This window comes from Tupaia chinensis, unplaced genomic scaffold (assembly GCF_000334495.1).
Source record: "Tupaia chinensis unplaced genomic scaffold, TupChi_1.0 Scaffold000513_1, whole genome shotgun sequence".
NCBI lineage: Eukaryota > Metazoa > Chordata > Mammalia > Scandentia > Tupaiidae > Tupaia > Tupaia belangeri.
The window spans coordinates 2,906,152-2,925,106 of record NW_006160026.1 but is presented as its reverse complement, the minus strand read 5'-3'; the positions used below and the strand labels follow the sequence as shown (position 1 = coordinate 2,925,106).

Sequence of the window (18,955 nt, the reverse complement as noted above, 5' to 3'; positions counted from 1 at the left end):
CGTTCATGAGCCGCCGGGCGGCCCGCGGCCCCGGGAGCCTGCGCCGTGACTCACCCCCCGCCCCTGCTTGTGTCTCGTCCCCCCGGCAGGATGCCGGACCAGATCTCCGTCTCCGAGTTCATCGCCGAGACCACCGAGGACTACAACTCGCCCACCACGTCCAGCTTCACCACGCGGCTGCACAACTGCAGGAACACCGTGACGCTGCTGGAGGAGGTAGGTCGGGGCCGGCGACCCCGGCCCGGCCGCGGGGACGCTCGCTGGCCGCGCTCGCGCCGCTGCCTCGCGCTCGGATGCTCTTGCTTGTGGAGCTGGCAGGGAGGGATGTTGGGGGCTGAAGAAGCCACACCCCCTCGAATGCCCCCTGCTCTCGGGTGAATTGGGGACTTGAGACTCGAAGCCCCTTCCCTAGGTAGGGTTCCTTAAAGCCCCGAACTGGAGGTGGATAGAGAACTGAGGGATCTCTGCACGCAGAGGAAGGCAGAAGAGAGAAGTCCTCTCCTGCCTTGCCCCTTTCTCGAGGGTCAGGCAGTCTAATCCAGGCTCCTGCATCATTGTGACCCTCTGATAACCCGCAGAGTAGGTGGCGTAGGGGAGAAGCTGCACAGCCAAGGTCACCGTCAGGGGACTGGGAGATGGGAGTGCATGCCTCTTTCTACAGCTCGCAGAGGGAGAGCCCAGCAGGGCTGGCAGGCTTAGCTGCAGAGACAAGGGCCCGTGGAAAAATCCCAGCGGAGTCAGTGGGAACTCAGTGCTGGTCTCCACCCCAGCCCCTCTCGCAGCTTAATTCCTGGTGCCTAAAACCCAGGTAGGAAGAGATCTGTGCAGACAGGTCTCTAAGCGGCCTCCGTTGGCCCCAGAGGGTTTGCCAGGGCTCAGGGCTGCTGCACCAGCAAGACCTGCCTGCAGGGCACCCAAGGCTGTGAAGAGAGATCTGAGGCCAGCGCCGCCTGGATGAGCTGGCCAAAAAGGGAAAATGAAGGGGGGCCTGCGGTTGCAGAAAGAAGGGCTCCTCTTATCTGGACCCCCCAGGAGAGGGTTGGGGGTGCCTGGGGGCAGGGCCAAGGACAAAGCACTTAACTTTAAAATTCTAAGTGAATTAACGATAGAGTGGGAAGGGTAGGGAGAAACCCTCAAGCCTAGGAGCTGCAGAAACTTCTGGAGCCTCAATAAAAATAGGACATGAGCCCTAGAACTCAGCGCCACCTGTAAGTGCCATGAAGCATCATTCCCCTGCAAATAAGCCAAACCCATGCCAGTTGAGAAAGACAGCATCAGGTAGAAGTTAGGAAGGGGAATGATTTTCTTTGCAGGGTGGATTGTCATGTGATTGGTTTATTTGAGGGTTGGGGAGCTTTTTCTGATTTAAGCCCAGGTGGCTGGGCCTCTGTGATGTTGGGAAGCTTTGGTTTCTGTAGGCACAGTTCTTGATGGGACCCTGCTCCTCACTCCTGCTTTCCTCCATGCGGGATTGATATTCAGAAGCACAGGGGCCCCACGTTTTAGGAGAGGAGCGACTTGTTAGTACTGGGTCCTGTCTTGCCTGCTTACAGAGTGCTGTGAATTAGTCTGAATGTTCCATCCTAGTTGGGGATGCTTCTAGAGTTCTCTGTCGAGTCAGTGTTGGGTGATTGAAGTGAATTTTGACATGACTGGAGAAATACTACCTAACTAGTTTTGTTTGAAAGCCAGAGGTAAATAGACTTTTTGCAACTGTGTGAACTGTCAGTCTCTTGCGCTGGCCTGTCGTGGTGAGTGTCTGAGATTAAATGAAGTTCCCAGGCATTCAACCCCATGATGGGTCTGTCCTCACTTAATTGTGATAAATTGGAACATACTGATATGGGAGCATTTTGCATCTTTTGTCTGTACTCATTGTGTATGCCTGTAAAGGATGTGACATTGATTAGGCAGAGCGACTTTTTCCCTTTCCTCAGTGCCCGCTAATAGAGCTGTCAGTTATTTTAGCTTTCTGCACTTTGAGATGGTGTTACTGTATTCTGTTTGTGCATGGTGCGATAAGTGTATTTGGTGATGCTCTTTGTGGAGGTACGTGTGTTTATTTTGCATCACCGCTACAGCGGAGTTTGTATTAAATTATGTTCAGGTGCTGTAGATCTTAGTTTAAGGTAACTAAAACATACAAGCAGATATACAACAGATAGGGGTGTGTGTGTGAGAGAGAGATAGAGAGATAGAGAGAGAGAGAGGAAGAGAGATACTGCTTGGCAAGGTTAGGTAGAAAAATAGGCTCAGTCATAGTGCAGGCGGGATCGCCTATTAATATAAGAAAAATTGGAATGAGGCTGGAAGTTGTAGAGTGTCATGTTAGAGTACCTTGATGGTACTTACCTTCTCAGAAATAGAACAATGGGTGTTCCATTCAGGGTGGCACTGGAATTTTGTAACTCTTTTTCTGAACTTGAGTGTGGTATCTCTCCAGATGCCACTGTTCCCAGTCCTCTTACTCTGTGAGATTGGATGTATGCTTTAGTTTTTCGCCGAAGGATAACCACCACGGTTGAACTAATTTTTCTCCCTAAGCTTACATACATGGAAAGAGTACATTATTATACATATTTTAAGTGGATCACAGTTCAGTTATTATTATTTTTTTAATACAGGGCTTAAGATTACCACCCCTAAAATATGAAGAAAAATAGGGGGCATGAACCACAAATCTTGTTGGCATACACTTCACAGTGAGATATTTGGAAACTTTAAGAACCCAGCTTGTATTATTTTGTGGTTATTCTTAGGAATAGAACTTTTCGGTACTTTTTGGTGATGTGGAAACTCCAGAATAGGAATTAATTTGGGTAGCTTGGAATTCTCTTTTTTAAAAAACCTTTTTTCTAGTTCTAGTAATTATGTACTTTCCTGTGTGTTTAGGATGACCTTTTTTGCTCTCTGGATTGCTAATTCATTTACATAGATCTCAGCTAAAAAAGCTGTGTAAGGTCTCTATGCATGGAACCCTAAATTAACCCATATTCTCTTTTGCTTAAATGTTTCCTTGGCAAATCTTGTGTTGTGGTGTGCAACTGTTGGTGCTTTTATTTAAATCTTTCTGCAGTGAGCAGTGAGATGGATCAGAAATATATGGGAAGAAGAAGAAACCGCTGTGGGCTTTGCCTTTAGGGCGGAGGGTCCTACATGGCTGTGGGAGTCATGGTTTCACCGGCCCTTAATGAGTCGCTGCCTCTGGGAGGCAGGGATGGACCAGCTGGTATTCTGCCAAGGTTTCATCCTGGCGTGTGAGTGTTTTTCAAGCAAAAAGTCAGTGCTTTGCTTATTAAGCAACCAAAGCACACTGGTGTGTGCCATTTTACTCATGGCCATTTGGCAGTTATGAGAATGTGACCAGGAGAAGCCAGGGTTTTTCTGAAATGGGAGTAGGCAGGAATTTTAGGAACACTATGAGGGAGACAGGCAGGACCCTCATTTAAGAACTTAGTGTGCTCGCAGAGGGAGAGCCCAGCATGATAAATGAAGGTACGGCTTGGCTACTTCATGTTGGCCAGCACTTTGTTTTGGTGACGATGGATCCTGTTCAGCCCATTTACTGCACAGCTGCTCTGCACCAGGCCTGTGGTAGGCCCTGGGCATGCGTGATCACGTTTAACCCCTGTGAGTTCCAGAAGGAGAGACCATTGCCTCCATTTTACAGAGAAGACACTTGAAACCATGAGAAATGATTTGTCTGCAAGGTCAAAGTAGGTGGTAAATAAAAGGGAATTAGAAATCCTTAGGACAGTTAAAACATAAGATAGATGTTCTAAATGTCTATGAAGACATCTGTTAAGAGCCTGATAGACAACCTGGGGGGGGGGGTTAGTAGAGCCTTGTGGATTTGTCTGCAAGGTCAAAGTAGGTGGTAAATAAAAGGGAATTAGAAATCCTTAGGACAGTTAAAACATAAGATAGATGTTCTAAATGTCTATGAAGACATCTGTTAAGAGCCTGATAGACAACCTGGGGGGGGGTTATTTGCTCCTTCTGGTTTTGCTCTCATGAAGCAGGTGCTGCCTGAGTTCCTTAGGGGCTTAATTTTTCTTCATTGGCCACATCCTGAGGAGTTCTTACTCAAATAAACTCTTTTCCCCTCTGTGCTTTCAGAATTGGTTATGGGTTCTTAGATTTAAATATGGGAACTTCCTCGGGTATAATCCCTGAACACCATTTGCTTAACCCAATTTGGGGAGCGCTTGCTGTGTATATGCTGGTCACCTTCCCGAGCCCTGCTGAGGTACTGGGGTCATTAACCTGTGTTGTGCTATGGAATAGCTAATGTTTTGGTGAAAGAAAGAAGGCTGTAACTGTTAACAGATAAGGGTATAAAGGGCGGGGCAGTTCATAAATGGAGGAATAATGTAGGACATTCGTCCCAGCATTACAGCTGTGTCACTCAGATTATCCTTCAGGCTGTACACAAATTGCTCAATGCCTCTTGTGTGTCTGGCAGTGTACCAGGCCCAGTGAGCAAAGGTGACCACTCTGCCTTCTAGAAGTGTAGGCTCGAAGTTTTCTTTTCTTTCTCTTTCTTTCTTTTAGAGAGTGGCACGTGCACTCACTGGAGAGACAGAGAGAAAAACAGAAAGTGAGAAGTCACCCCCTGGGGGGATGGCCATGCCACAATTCCTTCTCCCAGGATCTTGGGCACACACGCACATGTGCCCAATGTGAATTTTAAGCCACCAGGTCCAGGACGCGAACCGCAGCCGACTACGTGGAAGTCCAGCGACATAGCCACTATGCCATCTACTGGTCCCTCAAAGTTTTCTTAAGAGAACTAACAATTGGTAGAGGGTATGAGATCAGAGACTTGTCTTGTGTCACATGTTCATTCCTGAAGGCATAGAAATGTTTCACTGAGTGAAGAAATGAAGATGTGGAATGCAGATCATTATCAAGGCTCTTTCATAAAAACAGCAACGGTAGTTCTCAGTTGTTAGTGTTCCTACTAGGTGCAAGCATTATTCATACTATTTAATGTTTATCTTTGCCCTACTGTCATCACTGTACAGATGAAGAAACTGAGGATGATAGTAGTGCAGATTTTGCTCAAGGTTACACAACTAGTTAAGTAGCAGATTTGGGACTTCATCCTGGTTTTGTGGTGTCGCCGAGCATGTCAGTCAGACTCTCTCTGGAGGTCTTCCTTCACTTTCCATGTCAGTCGTACACTTTACTCATGTGCCTTTGGGTATCTCCTTCCATGCTGATAACTAGAGGTCATCAGTCTTTGATAACTGCTATTAGGTCCTCAAGTGTTCTGTGTAATCTCGTGTGGGAATTCAGTGGTCAGGGATTGACATCTCATCTTACTCATCACTCCCCGTATTCTAGATTGCAAGTACATTGCCTCTTTTAAATTTTGAAAGCTGGTAAGCTTATTAGGAAGTGCTGTTTTATTGTGCAGCTGTGAAGCTTAAGAAGCTCATTAATTACTCCCGAAGAGATTAGTCTGAAAGAAACCATCTCCGGAAGGGTTTGGATAAAATCAAGGTTGGTCTCTTTGCTTACAGTAAAGAAACGGTGTTTGGATCTGTCTCTGATCTCTTCAAGATAAAGCAACAAAAGGCAAACAAACCTTCCCATGATGTCATGTTCCACACACAATTCTAGTCTCCATGGTCCAGGCCTCTGACCTAGTTTGCAGATACTTTGGGTGAGTTTTCTCTGGACAAAACCATCAAAGGTCAGTGAGTGAAGAGTACATTTGCCTGTAGAATCAAAAGGAGAAGGACACTTCTTATGTGCCAGAAATACTGCTCGTTCTAAAATAGGGCACAGACTTGTTAGCCAGATATTCTATGCTCACGCTGTTTGGTGTTTCTATACAGTCTGTTCTCCATGTCTATGGATTCTACATCTACAGATGCCAGAAATATTAAGAAAAAAAATTATGCCAGTGTTGAACAAGTACAGGTTTTTTTTTCTTATCATTATTCCTTAATATGATTTATCACCTATTCACATAGCATTTACATTGTAGTAGATATCAAGCAATCTAGATATTAAAGTGTTTTGGAGGATGTGCCTAGATGATGTGCAGATGCTATGCTATTATATGTAGGGACTTCGGCATCCACAGGACATCTTAGAACCAGTCTCCCACAGATACCGAGGGACAACTGTCTGTCTTTGGAGTTTAAAACCATTTTCTGCATCTGTCATCTAATAAAAGCCCATTCTGGAAGCATTCTTGTATTACTCTTTACCTTTGAATAAAGTTAGAGACTAAATGACTTGTCTGAGGTCACACACAAGTAAATGGTAGACTTGGGCTTGGAATGCAGGATCTGAATTGAAAACTCTTGTTCTCTTCTCTATATTTCCCTGTCATGTTCTTCTCGTTTGCTAGGTTTTGGTTTTGTTTTATTTTTGTTTCCCAGAGCCCATAAAAAAGACGCCTATGGATTATTTTCTTATTTGTATTAGATGTCTAGTGCCATAATGAAGGAGTTTGGAGAAAGAAAAAGGAAAAAATCATTGGTGTTCTCTGTCCTTCTCAGACCCCTTGTTGGACTTCTCTTTAAATTTCGCCTTGTGTGGTCAAAGACAGTGCAGCTGGTAGTTCTCCTTGAGCTGGGCAGAAGTGAGCAAAGCCCTGTGGCTTCTGACTCTACTTGGCATACATTGTCTAGGACTGTTGAAAACCTGTGAGTTGCCTACAGCCTGTGAAGAATGACTATTTTTAGTCGGAATTGCTACAGGGCCCACAGTTCTGCCTTTTTGCCAGGTGCTAGTTACTTGGGGGAATTGCTGAATATCTGAGTGGAAGGGATCTTAAAGGGCACCTAATCAGAGCCTTGCCAGCCTTGGAACCAAGGGTTCTGTAAAAGCCATGATGGGTGTCCAGTAGATGCTTACAGTATTGCAGAAAAATTATTCAACATCTCCGCTAATATAGTTTGGCATAACTGTGCCAAATGTGTTTGATTTGGCTTAAATACATCTACTCAGTGGTGTGTAGAACTGATTACCTTCTGCCAATCAGATGCTTGGATTCCAGTTATAGATGCTTGAAAGTGGGGAGCAAAGTGTTATCTTACTCATATGATTGGTTTACTGGGAGAGTTTTCAAGCCTTGTATCCTTGCAGGAGAAAGCTCATGAGTGATGGGGACCCACACAGATCTAATTTAGTTCCCTTGCTTTCAGATATGGTGAGTGAGAGAATGATGAGAAGGAAATTATGCAAAGATTTCAGTTCTGGGCTCCTGACTCCCTAGCCCAGGGCTCTTTGCACTCTGCTTTCCAACAGGGCCTTGGTGGCTAACCGTACACACTGGGGTATTCTGGAATACAGTTCCCTAGAATGTGCTTCTAGGTAGGAAAAACAAGGAGGAAACCCACAGTTAGGAACCAGATCTTGCTAGCCCAGTCTGCTGGACTAAGTTCTGGTCTCATAAGGCATGGTGTGTAGGGCCACAGTAGCTCTCCCTGATGGCAGGCTAAGGGGCTTTCAGAGGCTTTTGCGGTGTTGGATGTCCTTGCCTTCCTTGTCTGTGAGTCCAGGCAGCCTCAAAGACGTTTTCCATTTGTGAAACCTAGTCGTCTGGAGACCAGAGCCAGATCTTGGCCTTAGCCTTCCTGCTTGCATTATTTATACATGAGTAAGTGATGCGGCTAGAGATCATTTCACATCTGAGCCTCCATTTCCTTGTTTGATAAGTAAATGGCATTTTGGATATTAAGGGAGATCCTGCACATGAGGCACTTATCAGGTCACTTCATGTTCTGACACAGTGGGGCGGCATGAATGTCATGCTCTGACCAGGCAGGCTGGTCACCCTCCTCCTGTGGGGTAGGGAAGAGCGAGGCAAAGGAGAGTCCAGAACATTCCTCAGTGGGAAGCTGGATGGCAGGCGTTCTCTCCTCTGTGCACCAGGAGCGACACTGGGTTGAGGAGGTCAGGTTCCTGGCTCGGGTTAGTGGCAGCTTTGTTTCTAGTGCACGTGAGGGGGCAAGTTACTGAACCTTACGGTGCCCAGTTCCCTTGTGGGGTAGTACCTGCCTCTTAGCTAGACCGTGTATGTGTAGTGGTTGCTACAGCACCTAGCCTGCTGAGCTCTCTGCAGCGATGGCGCGTATTATCTGCATCACTTTTGCTCTTTATTATTATTGCATCGGGCCGCTGGATGTGTGACTGAGATGAGACTTGGTGGACTCGTTTTGGAAGGTGGTGAGGTCAGATGACAGAGTTGCTGTGTGTGCTTCAGGGACCTGGATGGTGGAGGCACATATGGGATAAGGGAAGGACAAGGGCAGTGCTGAACTTTCTGACTCCTGGAAGTCCTGCCCACAGTATGATCTGAAACAGGCTGTCAGCTCAGTATGCTGTTTGCCCAGCCCTTGGTCGATATCGCTGCTTCTGGATGTAAGGGAGCTGGTGGCTGGTGCTACTCCCTCTGACCCAGGCCCGCCCCGGTCTACCTGTGCACTCTGTATTTCCTCTCCTTGCTGCTAATCCTGTTTGCTTCCACACCCTCTATTGGTGCATCAAAACAGGGACAGTGCTGCCCCTTTGAGTTTCTTCTGGGGCTTAGTCTTAGTGATCTGCCCAGGCCCCCGGTCTACCTGTGCACTCTATATTTCCTCTCCTTGCTGCTAATCCTGTCTGTTTGCTTCCACACCCTTTATTGGTGCATCAAAACAGGGACAGTGCTGCCCCTTTGAGTTTCTTCTGGGGCTTAGTCTTAGTGATCTGCTTTCTTTCTTATGTAATAATGCAGGTATTTGATCTTGGTCATTTGTGAGGAGGTGCTGGGGGAAGATGTGGACTGAGCATGGCAGCGAGGTTGTGTGCTTTACTGATTATAGCTTGAAGCACCGAGACCACAAGGAATTCTATTTTGGTTTGGAAGGAAGAAAAAGGACATCTTGAATTTGCATTTCCATGTGCTTTGTAGCTTCTTTTCAGGGTCAGTAAAAATGAGTTTTAATTGTTTGTGGGGCAGGGGTTGGATCAGATTAGGAGGCACTTGGATGAACTTGGTCTTAACAGACTCCAGGAGTTGAGAGTGGGTCTTTCTAGCCCAGAGCACCATCTGAGCAGCCCTGTTTCATGTCCCTGTTTGTGGTCAGTTACATAAGAACTGAATTTTAATGCCAAAGCTATGGTATAATTTTCCCCCAAAGAACTGGAATATGTGTCCCTTTGATAAGACAGTACCCAATTTAGCCACTCGGAAACTAGGAAAACAAAATCAGAACCTCATGCTCCAGAGAGAGGTAAAGCCCAAAACAGATTACATTTTGGTACCAACTATTATGGAAAGCAGTTGGCTAAGTCAGTCCAGGCCATCCCTTTTCCTGCCAAGTGTGCTTTGAGTGGAGGAACATATAAGCTCTTCCTAGCTTCTTTACTGTTAATGCATCCTGGATACCTTATATTCCCATAGGACTGTGCCTGGGACTGGCCCACTCCTAGCACGCCGTAACTATGATAACTGTATTATTATGATGTAATCTCAACATTCTAGGTGTTCAGAAAAGTCGCAGTGTGTTTTTCTATGCACAACTGTGTCAAATGTGACTTTTCCAACTCAATAGCTGGAAAAGGGATCAGAGATCATCTGGTCCTGCTCCTTTTATGGATGAAGATGCTGAGGTCCAGCATTTAGACTCTTTTGTTGTAAGTAACAGATTTCTCCTCTCTCTCCACCTGGCCTCCACACTTAAAGCAAAAACCAAAACAAAATACAATTCGTTTGGACAAAATAGGGATTTATTGGAAGGACTCATGGGAATGTTTCATGGGACATGAAGGGCAAGAATGAAACGAAATGGTACTCTCTTTTGGGCAAATGTCAGACAGTGGAAGCTATGGCCTTCCATAACCCCCAGCTTCAGTACCCCCACCAATTGGCATCTCTGTGTATTTAGGACAGAGGATTGGACTGGCCCAGCTTTGGGCAGGACAGTAGATTATATATATTCCCATGGCCTGGGGTGCCAGTGGTCTTCAGAGAAGGGTAGGCAGACTGGGAAATACATTGCCTATCTACCTGGATCACATGGCAAAGCTGGGACTGGGATCTAGGTCTCCTTGCCTCCTCCTCTTCATTTTTCAGTCCAGGAAGTGCACGGGGACAGTCATACTCTGTGGTGTTCTTCCTGGGAGAAACGGTAGCTAACATAGAACAGGTCAGCGTCTGGTACCAGTGCCTGAGCGATGTTGGCTTCTGTTTGCCCTTCTGCACATCTCACCTCCCCATGACCCCTTCTGCTCTATATTCATTTGGGGTATTTTGAAGGTCTGTGGTCAGAGTATTGTGCTGCCTCGTTTTAGCTTTGCTGATGTGGTCAAAAAAGAACAACATTCCACACCCATTGCCACTAAGTCTAAGGCGATGGCAGGATACTCCATGACCCGTCTCCCTGTGGATACCCGGGATGGATGGGAGACTAGGCAAGACAGCAGGGCGTGCTCTGGGAAGATTTCTGGTTACACTGGCTTTCCCCATTGATATAAAGGAGACTGCCTGAAGGTGTGATGAGGTCTTACAGCTTTCCCCTCATGGAGTGGCTGCCTCACTGCCTAGTTACACATGGAATGAAAACAAGTGTCTTCACTGCTTCGAAATGTGGGGAACCTTCCTTTGTGTTTCATTAATCATTTTTTTTATGAAGCCTGTTTCCTTTTCCTTGTACTGTTTGTTTACATTAATAGCATTTACATAAAATTAGATACTCCTTATTTTCACAAAGTGCAAATCAAAATAAGCATTCACTGTTGGCTCAGCAGCTGCTGTTGCCTTAATAATAGTAATATTTTTCATAGCATGCAAGTGAATGTACTGCTGCCCAGTAGGTGAAGTGGTGCGAGTCCAGTAATGCTGCCACGTCACCATCCCAGGGGTCTGCTTTTTGTGTAGGAGAATTTGAACATATTCAGAATCCACGAACATTATGGTTAAGTGCCTGCTCTGTGCCAGGCAGTGTGCTGGGTGCTCCGTGTATATCATCTCATTCCATTTACTCCCTCCAGCAGTTCTGTGGGGTGGCTGCTGTTTGCCCACTTTACAGATGGTGAACTAGACTTGGAACGTATTCTGCTCAATCCACGCTCTCTCTATCTCACACTCATCACCAAGATTATTTATTCATCTGCTATCTCAAGAGGACTTCAGAAAGTTTGTGGAAGTAGAATTAAAGTATGAGTTTATTCTGGTGCAAAGATTTTGGAATCCAGGCATATTTTTTTCATAATACACAATTTCCATGAACTTTTTAAAGACCCTGCCTTATATAGGAATGACTGTTCATGACAGAATAACAGGAAACAGTTAATGCTGAAAAATGAGATATTTAAGTTAGACTTGTAAAATTTAATAGCTACCTACCTGATAAGGTATTAAATACCAACTCATTGGCCATGGTAAAATCCCCCTCTGATTTTAGGATAATTTTGTCAATGATAGGCTAATGAACTGAGTTGTATTTTTATTTATATTCATACATGTCTTTGCTTTCAGTAGATTTTTAAGTATCTCAGGTGTTGTGAACATCCCTTCCATTTTTTTAAACCTAGTTGGCACTCAAACATTTTACAAAAGTTGTGAAGATTATTGTGAAACCACATTTGATTTATAATTCTTTCATTTTTCATTGCCAGAGGGCAAGCATGCCTGACAGAGATGAGAGGGAGGGAGAGAAAGCATCCCTCAGTAGGACGTGGTTGTGCCCTGATCTCTTCTCCTTTTTTCCATCCTTTTGAAATGTGGGACATGCATACACTTGTGTCCAACATGTTTTCCAAGCCACTGAGACTGGGACTCAAACTGCAATTGGCCATGTGGGATCTGGCTCCCTTAACCTCTAGGCTTCAGGGCTCATCCTGATTTCCAATTGTTGAAGGCAGAGCTGGTAAAGGCATCCCAAATACTGCTAAGGCTATTTCTTGGACTATATCTATCCTTTGCACAGAGCAATTGGGAAAACCCACAGTTACTGAATTCCCTGAAGGTTGTGCCACAGATTGACAGCAGATCTGACTTCTGAGCCAGTTCTTGGTCTGTCCTGTTGGTACCTGTGACTGGCTGTCTTTCATCGTGTCAGTGATAATTGTGATAGCTTTTGCTTTCTGAGTACCAGCTCTGTACTGAGTACCACTTTTCTTATATCATACTACAGCTAGTTTATGATGGAGCAAGAAACCAAACCTAGGTCTGCCTGGCTCCATAGCTCACACCCTCTCTTTTGCCACCCTGTCCTGTCTCTTGCTTTGTTCTTAGGTATTTAGCTGCAAAGTGCAAGTAAGTAAGAGTCTGGTTAGCATTTTCTTTCTTAATGGAAACAAATGCACCTTTACACACACAAATGAGAGATGCATCTGCCAGTGGAAAAGGAAAGCATTTCCCCTTCATTCCTCGCTTTTAAATTGAGTGGGAGGCATTTAAATCTATATAATTACATTGGTCATCTGGAGCAGCTAGTTCATCATGTGGTATGAGAGGGATCAATGAGGGAGAATTGGTCTTTTCAAGAAGATTGAACCTCTGATTTTTCTTTATGGATGGTAAGTAGTGAATCATATGATTTTATAAATATTTGTAGCTTAGGTTTACTCACCAGCCCTTTTGCACTTTGTTTTATTGTCCTGTTTCATCAACATAGCCTTTCATTAGGCAATAAAGCTATTACTTCCTCTTTTGACAGATGAGGAAACTGAGGCTCAAAAACTTAAAATGATTTGTCAAAGGTCGCTTGACTGAAAAAGCTAGATGAGGCTTGAGATGAAGTTTGCCAGTCTCATGCCTTCCTTCCCTTAATAGTTCTAAAATAATTCATTGAAAAAAAAAAAAAAAAAGGGCCAGCAGGTGGCGTGGTGGTTAAGGCACTGGACACTCCCACATGGCCGAGCTGGGTTCAAGTCCTGGACCTGGTGGCTTGCTTTCTCACTTCCTCTCTCTCTCACTCTCACCCTCTGGTGAGATTAAAAAAAAAAAATCAATGAATGAATAAATAAATAAAATAAATAATTTAAAAAAAGAAACACCAAAACTTCAAATCTAAAAATTAGCAAAAAATATATATATATAAAAAAAAAAATGCCTTTAGAATTAAAAAATACAGCTTTTATTATTGTATCATTTTGTGATACTTTGTATTAATAGATTTCCCTCTTCTTCCCCATTCCCATATTTCTTTTTGTAGTCTTTTTTCCTCTTAGTAGCTCAGTCCTTCAAGTTCTTTTTTTTTTTTTTTTTTTAACCTAGGGTAATTTTGAAAATTTTAAATTTATTTTTAACTTTCATTTTTTACATAAAATCTCCTAGTTTCTATGATCCAGCTTCAACAATGACCTGCTTTGGGCCAATCTTGTTTTCATCACCCTATATCCCCTGATCTTTTTTTTTTTTTTTTTTTAATTTTAAATTTAAATTTTTTTTTTTTTTGGAGGGGTTGTTTTCGATTTAGGGCGCGTGCACTCACCAGACAGACAGAGAGAGACATAGAGACAGAAAGTGAGAAATCACCCCCCAGGGGGGATGGCCACGCCGCAATCCCTTCTCCGTTCTCCTCTTGGGATCTTGGGCACGCATGCACACGCGCCCGGCGTGAGTTTTAAGCCACCGAGTCCGGGACGCAAACCGCGGTCAACTACGTAGGAGTCCAGCGACATAGCTGTTACACTAACTGCTGGTTCCCCATCCCCTGATCTTTTAAAACAATCCCAAGTATTATTTTTCTTCTCCCATAAATATTTCAGTATGTATCACTAAAAGATCAGTCTTTTGGTTTTGTTTTGTTTTGTTTTTCCCCAAATCTTTAACTATACAGTTATCACATCTGGGGAAGAAAAATGTCCTCAATGTCAGTAAATTTCCAGTCGCTGTTCAGATTTCCCCAGCTATCGTCTTTTTAAAACATGGTTTGTTGAAGTCAGGATCCAAATGAGAGTTTCTTATTAAAATCAAAGGACATGTATTAAAAAAAATTTTTTTTTAATCTGTAGGTTTCCCCTCTGTTTTTTCTCTTGCACTTTGCAGCCAGGAGATATGTACTGATGTTTTTTAAGTCAACAATAGACCACATACACCGTGTGGTCTCAAGAGATTATATCATATAACCGAGGTGTATAGTAGGCTGTATGCTTAGTTTTATATAAATATACTCTGTGATGTCCACATGATGATGAAATTGCTTAATGATAAATTTCTTAAAATATGCCCTTGTTAGTAAGCAGCATGTGACTGTATTTGTTAAAAAAATTCCAAAAAACAAACAAAACTGGTTGTTTATCCTATAGAGTTTACTGTAGTGTGAATGGTATTTATCCATTCCTGTGCTGTCATTTAATCTGTGTTAAAATCTACTCTTAACATACTTTGGTGGCTAATCTTTTTTTCTTATTTAAAAATAAAGACTGTATTTCCATTGTAGAAAATAGAGAAAGGTATAAAATGGAGAATTCAACACTAAAGTATTTTTTCTCCAGATATTTTTATATCCTGCTTATTTTTATTTAACACATTTCATTAACAGTTCCCTGGCATTAAGATATCTTCAGATCCGTGGGCCAGCTGGGAGGCATGAGTTAAGGTGTCTGGATCTCACATGACTGACTGCATAGTTTGAGTTTGTGCCTGGTGGGGCCTGGGGGCTTGAAAGACATTCTGGGTGCATGTGCGTTCGTGCCCAAAAATCTCAAAAGGAGAATGGAGGAGAAGAGGTTGCAGTGTGGCCATCTCCCCTGAGGGATGCTTCCTCATTTTCTTTCTTTCTGCCTCTCTCTGCACTCTCTGGTAAGTGCACATGCCCTATAGCAAAGTGGAAAAAATGAGAAACAAAAAGGTCTTCAAGACAGCTGCAGTGACCCAACCAAAAATAATTTAACACTGCAATGCTGAAGCTACATAGTAAGGTCCCAGGTTCACAGCCCAAGGTGTCTCTGTACATGTGGAGTGCTTGTGCCTGTTACCTGGCTGGGGCTGGGGTGGATCACAGCATGAAGACCCAGTTGGGGGTGCCCATGGTATTTTTTCTTTCTTCCCCTCACTTTTGGAGGAAATGGTTGGGGATGCCCATGGTGCTTTTTCTTTCTTCCCCTCACTTTTGGAGGAAAAAAAAAAAAAAAACTTGAACAAAAGTTATTCAATAACATTTAAAAGGTGTGTCATTGTATTAGTAATATTTCCCTCTGTTTCTTACATTGCTCCCAACTGAGAAGCATGTGTGCTTTAAACAGCTGAGCTGGCAGTTGTCCCAAAGGGGAGGACCTGATGTTCACACTGGAAGCTGGGACTATTTGTGTGTATATGCCATTTTCCGCAGTAGTGTTGATAATCCCAAAAGAAGAACGAATAGGTCAAAGGCCAGGTGTAATCATACATTTCTGATGCAGTGATCATATTGCCAGATTGTTCCACTAGAAAGGTGGTCTCTGCCATGTTCACTTCCAGCCCCAGGCAGACTGTGAAAAGCACTTTTCTCTACACAAGGACAGATTATAGTGAGGTCTTGATTTTAAAGTTTCCCCAGAGGAAAAAACAGGACTCTGAATATGCTGTCACCCTCATGTGCATGTGTGTTGGTGAGTAGTGATGGGAAAAGGGAGCCCGTGTGGGTGTTTCAGACTATCTGTCTAGCAGAGTGGAGAACTGAAGCCAGTATCTTCTAAGTGTCATGGGGAAGTGGGCAGTGCTGCCTTATCACCCCCTAACCCCCAAGTGATGACTTCTTTATCTGCCTGTGCAGCCCCTTCCGAAATTCCTGCTCATCATGGAAATGAGTTCGTTAAGGCCTCTGTCTCATAAAAGGGGCAGTGTGCAGAAGACCAGACCTGGCCAGTTCCAAGCCTGGGTGTCAGCTGGCCTTAGGTAGCTCCTTCCTCTTTGTCCCTTGCTGCCTGTACATTTTCTCTTTCTATGACTAAGTCCACAGGACATTTTGCCAACTGAGAAACTTCTTTGGATTAATAAGTGTCTTTTACAGGCCCAGCAGTATTGCCCCGTCATCCACACATGGTTGTGAGAGAGTTAGTTGGATCATTTCCCACTAGATGCCTGGCTGAGAAGTAGGGAGAGGGGGGTGATTTGGACAGAGAGGGGCTCTTTGGGAAGTCTGGTGGGCCTTGTCTTTTCTGAAGGTTGGTACAGCCTTTTTTGTTGTTGTTGTTATATTTTTTTCATGTGGAGGAGAACAAGTACACTGTTCAGGGTCTCGCCACACCACAGTCCCTCCTCCAGCCAGCCAGGGTGACAGGCACCTGCTTCTGTGTCCATCGTGTTTAGGATCCAAATTCAAACTTGGGCTTTCCTTATGGCTCCAACGCCATGCAGCAGTCTCAGGTTTTACTGCTGAAGGGAAAAGGCCAAGGGTCAAAGTAATATCTGTCTGACTCCCACGTCTCCCTGTCTCTCCTCTTAACTGCTCTGCTTGTGGTTCTTACCCAAGATCCTACAACTGAGGCTTGGTCGGGTCTACTCATGCTTATATAGTTGGCGTTCTGCTGAGGCTTGCTAGAAAGGAGCATGAGTAATGGACAGGAGTTCGACATTGGGATACTTGAGCCAGACACCCATTTTTGGGGAACGGGGGGCTTTCCTGGTGCACAGCACCTACCTGAGCTGTTGTGGGTAGTAGCTGTGCCTTACTCTAGAGCTGTTGGTTGGGGGTTTAGCATCACCCTCACCTCCTGCTGGAATGTATCCTGTCACTTGACTTCGAGATTTATTTACTCTACTAGCACCCGGCAGCCACATGGCATTACTAAATCACATTAAGTATCAGTCAAAAAAACACCCCAAACCAAACTACTCCACCCCATTCCCTCAGAATGTAGTATTTCATTTCTGTGAAGCCTCCTAGAAGTGTTTGGCATTCCTTACCATGGTTGAGCAGTCTTCGGCATCTAGGAGCCATTGCAATAACTACAGTTTATTAAGCTGCTCCTCTGGAGCCTAGCACTGTTCTAAGGTTTTTATGTGTTTTTCATCCCTACAGCAGCTTTGCAAGGGATTCTCCATTTTATATATAGAGAAGAGATACTTAAGGGAAAATCAGTAAATACCCAAATTGCACAACTGTTACATGGTAGAGCTAAGCCTCATACCACATCTTTTGACTCCTTGATATGTTACACTGCTGTCATGGGCATTATAGCCTGTCAAAAGTGTAGATGTGGAGTGAGCTTTTTTAAAATTATGATTGTATATATGTAAAATGTATATATATTCACACACATTTTATGTATTGCAGATAAGAATATGAATATCACAGGTGTATTATTTACTAATTAGATGTTTAATTTCTGCTGATGTCCTTTCTCCTGGAAAGGTTATAATATGACACGTCATGGGGGATTTATTCCACACCCAGCATAAATTGTTACCCAGGGTGAGTTAATTTGTGTTTATTTGTGAAGCAGCAGTGGTTGCTTCCTGAGGGCTTAACCTTGTTTGACTCTCTTGTAGGCTAAATTGCTATGTTAGTCTGTCTCCTGCCTCTCAGAGAAGAACTAGGTTCTTCATTTCCTAGGAAGTTTCACTTTACTTTCGAGATGCTCATTGTTTCTCACATTCGTATGGGATCCCTAGAAAACTGAATTCTTTGGGTCATTCTATTCTCCAGCCAGTCCTTGGAGCCTGCTCTTTCTGTAAGAACCCACTTGTTGAAATGTTAGTTGAAAGCTTATTACATTACTCTTTGGGGGAAAGGATTTTGACTAGCTCATCTGTTTTTATCTTCAAAGCCTGGGACCCAGTAAAATACACCCCAGTTGAACGAACAAATGAACATACACATGCATTGCACACACACACACACATGCACGCAGTAGGGAACTTTAAAGAATTAAGGCTGTGTATATGGTAGCCTTGAGGATAAGGAGAATCTTTGCCCAGGAGGGGAAAGAATTCCAAGTCTTAAAAGATTGTCAGGGAAATAATGTAATCTTGGAGTTTTAGAGCCAGAAGGAGCCTTAGAGATCATGGAGGTCAACCATCTCATTTTCCACGTCATTGAGATTTCTCATCCGCCTTGATTTTACAGCAGGGGCCCGCTGACCTTCAGGGCACAGAACCAGACAGATCTCTGCATTAGCGCTTTTATTGACTTAAAGACTGATCATCAGCATTGTGCTTTAGGTTTTAAGTAATTGATTTGGTTTTGTGTTTAAGTCCTGAGATGATTCTGTCACAAAGGAAAGTATTTTAAAAATTCTAGAAATCAGAACACTGCTTTCAAGTGGTAGACACTTGCCTCACGCTGAACCTTGTGATAGCTGAGCTTACCTTTCTCTTGCTGACTTTAACTCTTAATTGTTATAGTCCCTTCCCTGGCTCCTTTGATCTACTCAGGAATACTTGTGAATTTAGCAGTGCTTACAACTTGCTCTCCACAAGGTACTAAAGGTATTTCTTGACATCTTTTCTGCAGCAAGGTTTTTTAATGGCTGAAAAGATTCCCAGCATCTTATTTCTGTATATGTTGTCTTATGTTTGAAAGAAACAGTAGCTCAGTGGACTTGCTTAGTATCTCCCAGTGGTGGGTGAGCCTGGTTCAGTGCTGAGTCCAGACAAGCTGGTCTGTACATGGTTTTTGCCATGATGTAGTCACTGTTGTTAATCTTACATCAGATCCCTTGAGCTTGAGAATGCATTTCCTCCTCTCTTCAGGTGCTGTCTTGACTGCTAACAAGCAGTAAGATGCTCAGTACTCAGGTGTGTTTCTTATTCTGCCCCTGCCTGGTGATTTTGATTGTTAGCCCAGCTGCTCCACCTCTCTAGAAAGAGCCCAGCAACAGCTGTCCTGGGGGAAATTGTCAAGGAAACAGTCCACAGGTAGTTTATGACAGTAAGTTGGCCAGAGCAACAGCAGGAGTCAGAATCTCTGCTGCACTCTCTGAGGAGCATTGGGATGGCAAAGAGGGGTGATCGTCACCAGCATTCCACCGATGTGAGATTAGAAGGTGATGGAACCAGGACAGCTGCTAGCCTGGT

The 18,955-nt window shown here is 44.0% G+C and overlaps 1 protein-coding gene across 1 annotated transcript in view; it reads left to right on the top strand.

Moving 5' to 3' along the window:
• The window catches only part of ASAP1 (ArfGAP with SH3 domain, ankyrin repeat and PH domain 1), a 359,138-nt gene that overhangs the window by 44,748 nt on the left and 295,435 nt on the right, over nucleotides 1–18,955 (top strand). Inside the window, exon 2 of the mRNA XM_027775016.1 lies at nucleotides 90–216. Coding sequence (XP_027630817.1) covers nucleotides 90–216 — 127 coding nt within the window. The remainder of the gene's footprint in view (nucleotides 1–89; nucleotides 217–18,955) is intronic.